This window comes from Siphateles boraxobius, unplaced genomic scaffold (genome assembly GCF_051911475.1).
Source record: "Siphateles boraxobius isolate OS27281-9 unplaced genomic scaffold, OSU_SipBor_1 57, whole genome shotgun sequence".
NCBI classification, from domain to species: Eukaryota; Metazoa; Chordata; class Actinopteri; order Cypriniformes; family Leuciscidae; genus Siphateles; species Siphateles boraxobius.
In genome coordinates this window covers 375,778-380,079 of record NW_027509183.1, presented here as the reverse complement: position 1 = coordinate 380,079, position 4,302 = coordinate 375,778, and the positions used below count along the sequence as shown (strand labels likewise).

Sequence of the window (4,302 nt, the reverse complement as noted above, 5' to 3'; positions counted from 1 at the left end):
CGACTCCAATCACCCATCCTTCCGACTTCCTCACTTCTCCTGGGTGCTCGGCGTGGCCTCAACAGAGTCCCAGGCCTTCACCAAACCAGTCATGCGTTCCTGGAGAAAGAGAACGCTCAACCAACTTCCACTTGACACTGCCGGAACCATCAACGACTCCAATTTTCAACAACTTCAAGAATTGTTCCCATTACAAATGCAAGTATTCAATTCAATGAAATGTGAAAATGAAATTCTAATGGTTCTTCTCATAGACCCTCTTCCGGTTTCCAATTTCATCCTATCACTAACCTATTTATGTATTCAGGTGTGTATGTTGTTTAGTTTATTTATATTCATATAAATATCTATATTTAGTTAATAAAACTTGTACATAATATGTATTTGGTTCTGTTTTGTTTGCAATACAAGTCACTTTACGATCACGGTTTTTGCTACTGGCTCAAAGTACTGTACAGGCGAAGAAATAATTATTCTTCGGTGGCCATGGAAGATACCCTTTATTAGAATAAATTAATAATCAAAATAGTACGTTGGAAGAACTGATTAATTGATTGTAATATTAATTCAGCCACATCAAGTTAATCCAATTAACTGACCCAAATATTTATAATTAATAATAACAAGATATTATTGATTATTAATATTTCCAAAAAGCTGAGTTCCTTACAACTGAAACAAAAAATAAACTGTTTGAACAGGAAACCACATATGCAAATCCTTCTTTTCGTATTTGGTTTGTACATGACCCAGAACTGCACATTGCATATTTTCTTCTTTTTGAAGGTTTGCCAAACAGGTTGAGGAATAAATTATATACATTCGTTCCAAAAATATATTTTGATATTTATCAATCAAAATATAAAATATTAAAGCTTATCGTTTGATATGGTTTATTTATTTGTAAGTTGGTTTGAATAAGAGTCTACTAAAGAGTAGTTTTTTTTTTATCTTGTTCAAGATAATGATTAAACGTGTAACAATTAAAAATGTTCAAGATGATGATTAATGTTCATTGCTGTAGCTATTATAGCCTAGGGTTTCTACATGCCTTAAAAGGGGTCTTCCACAAATGAAGGCCTTTAAAGGGTCTTAAATGTATTATTCATTAAATGTTTCAGGAAGTCTTAAATTCATAGTCATGGCATTAAATGTTGCATGAGGGATTTTTACACTGTTGTATTTTGTTTTAAGAGAAGGTCTAATTTCTATACCATTAGAGGCTACACATGCTGCTTCATCTGTCAGTAACCCTTGGAAGAAATGATGTTTTACTGACAAAGTTCGGGAGGAGCACGTTCAGATAACTAAACCTAATTAAACACACATGGAGCACACTCAGATAATCAAACCTAATTAGACACGAGTGGAGCACACTCTGCTAATCAACTCAATCAACAAGTCAAGAGGTGTAAATACACACAGCAAACTTACCTCCGTTCATTTTTTCAGTTTAACAGCATCCCTCCACCACCCCATCTCCTCACTTTATAGTCCTAAATACACTTAAAACTGGGGTGTATAGGTTCGGGCCGAACTCGGAGCTCGGAGCCCTCCCCCGGACAGCACGCCAAATAAGCTTTAAACCTTATACACTCTGTGTCAGTGTGAACTTGGAAGAAGTCATTGTTATTAATCTCGGACAATTGATTTGTATTGAAAAACCAGAGAGATGTTATTTTAAGAAAAATGTAAAATGATTTAAAAGATCTGTTGAAAGATGTATTTTTAAACTTTAAAATGTTGCTTTAAATACAACCCCTCAATTGCTCCTTTGACATTAACTGTACATTAAGGGCACATATTAAAGAATTGTGTTCCCCTAACCCATATAGTATGTCATATAATCATATATTAAAGTTCCTGTATATGTGTACCTCAGAGTTATTTTCAGAAATTTCAGAAATTGACTGCATTTTTTGAGACATTTTTTAATTATTTGCTTTCAATAACAAATACTTCTTTTTGTCCTTCTCTTCAGATCTGAAAATGTTAATCACAAATGGCTCATCACTTAGTCGTCCGAGTCTAATAGTGATGTTTGCAGGTTTCATCTCTCTGATAATCATGTTTTTTTGGTTATCACCATCAAACAACTGTCCACCTCAACTTATTATTCTTAAACAATACAACTCTGACACGAACAAGAGCTCTGTTTCTGATGCAGCAAAAGACAAACCTATTCTTCTGATGTGGTTCTGGCCTGAAGATTTCAGATTTGACCTGAATGATTGCAAAACTATTTTCAATATCGATAGTTGTCTGTTGACGGATGATAGATCTCTCTACAGCAATGCAGACGCTGTCCTCATTTATCACAAGTCCATTAGTTGGGACTTGACCAACCTTCCTCCATCTCCCCGTCCTCCGTTCCAGAAGTGGATTTGGTTTAATTTAGAATCACCGACCAACACTCAGAAAAAAACAGGTATAGAAAACCTGTTCAATCACACTCTCAGCTACAGACAGGATGCTGATATTTTTACCAGGTTGCATTTGACTGTCAGGAAGAAACCAGATGAGGAGTTTGTAATTCCCAAAAAGGACAAACTGGTGTGTTGGATTGTGAGTAACAGTGGCTCAACAGGTGTCGGCACAAGGATCCAGTTTTACCAAGAACTCAGCAAACACATCCAAGTGCATATGTTCGGAAAGGCTTATGCAAAGTTCTTGGATCATTCCGAATACTATCCTACCCTAGCAAGCTGCAAGTTTTACCTTTCCTTTGAGAACTCCATCCACAAGGACTACATCACTGAGAAGATAAATGGGCCGCTTGCTGCAGGAACCGTCCCTGTGGTTCTGGGTCCTCCCAGAAAAAACTATGAAAACTTTTATCCCGGCGATGCCTTCATTCATGTGAATGACTTCCCAGATGCAAAGTCACTAGCAGAATATCTTCTTCAGCTGGACAAGGACGAAGAAGCATATCGCAGGTTCTTTAACTGGAGGAAATATCTCTCTCCAACTCCTCATTTACTGCAGCAGCAGGAGTTTGATCTGCCCATATGCACTGCTTGTGATTATATAGCTACACACAAGGAATATAAAGAAATTCGGGATCTCTATGAATGGTATTTCAATTGATTGATGTTCACCTTTGATTGTGGATTTTCTTACATATGCCGATGGTTTTTAAAGTGTTTTGACCCTTGCTCTTTTGTAAATTTGGATAAAAAAACTGGCAAAAGTTAATAAATGTTATATCTCTCTCAAGGTTGTTTGGAATGTTTTGGGTCAGTGAGATTTTTAATGTTTTTGAAAGGTTTTTAATGTTTTTGCACAGGGCCGGCGCCCCGCACACACACATCAAGCACTGCGCGTAGGGCACCAAAAAATCTGGGTCGGGAAAAATCATCACAATAGGCTACTAGTATAAATAACAAATAAAATGTCTAAAGCATGTTAATATACAAAAGCAATACAACAGTAATATAGGCCTAGACCAAATTAGTCGAGAAAAAGGTGAATCTCCTGTGCCAGTCTCCCTCTGGTGCCCCCCCTTCCCCACCTCTCAGTGGTCTGTTCGATTATGCCTCAATCAATGTCAAATTTGACAGACACCGACCTCAGACATAGCCTCGAAAAGGCACCAAGAGTCGAGGGCGGAAAAAGAAGAGACAGCGGGATGATACTCGTGTGTCGCTTGCAGGTAAGACAATGTTTTAAAGAAAAATGTTAGTTTTGTAGCGCGGGCGCCCTTGCGTCGTGTATGCATGTCCAGGGGGGCGTCGCTAGTAGGCCTAGTGCAAATGAAAAGGCTTTTTTAGCTCTGCATGTTGAATCTTTTATTTTAACGGGGGTCCGGGGGCTTGTACCCCGGGAAATTTTAAAACTTGGGCTGTTTAAGATGCAGTTAGTTTGTTTGAGAAGAAAAGGAAGACCGCTTAGATACGTTTTTTCGTTGTTGTTCTATGCGGATAATGCGGCCATTTTCAAGAGGTTCATAGGCCAAGGCCCAAGGGCGACATCTTTTGGTGAAACTGCAATTAGGAAAAAAAAAACCACAATCTCAGTGTTTGTATATTTTCATATTCACAGAGTTATTTCATATTCACACCACCAAGCATTTGTGCTTAGGGCACCCAAATGGCTAGCGCCGGCCCTGTTTTTGCATTATTTCATCAATTTTATTAAAAACGTATTTTCCTCAGATACAAATTTGTATATTCTATTAATGAACATTAAAAGTCATAACTCATAAGAAACTATCCATATAATTACCTTTTATAATAGCCTACTCATCTCACAATATATTTTGAAACCCTTTCATATATTACATATATTATATTAATGCTTTTC

The 4,302-nt window shown here is 37.3% G+C and overlaps 1 protein-coding gene across 1 annotated transcript; it reads left to right on the top strand.

Annotated features, from left to right (window-relative positions):
- Positions 1-747: 747 nt before the first annotated feature.
- Positions 748-3,255, top strand: LOC143715221 (4-galactosyl-N-acetylglucosaminide 3-alpha-L-fucosyltransferase 9-like). Its single transcript, XM_077206864.1, has 2 exons — positions 748-799; positions 1,982-3,255. Exon 2 carries the CDS (start codon positions 1,990-1,992, stop codon positions 3,085-3,087), a length of 1,098 nt encoding a protein of 365 aa, XP_077062979.1. The 5' UTR covers positions 748-799; positions 1,982-1,989; the 3' UTR covers positions 3,088-3,255.
- The last annotated feature ends 1,047 nt before the right edge of the window (positions 3,256-4,302 follow it).

Bases quoted from the DNA above. Each gene is read 5' to 3' on its own strand.
- LOC143715221 (XM_077206864.1), top strand. From the start codon at position 1,990: ATGTTAATCACAAATGGCTCATCACTTAGTCGTCCGAGTCTAATAGTG.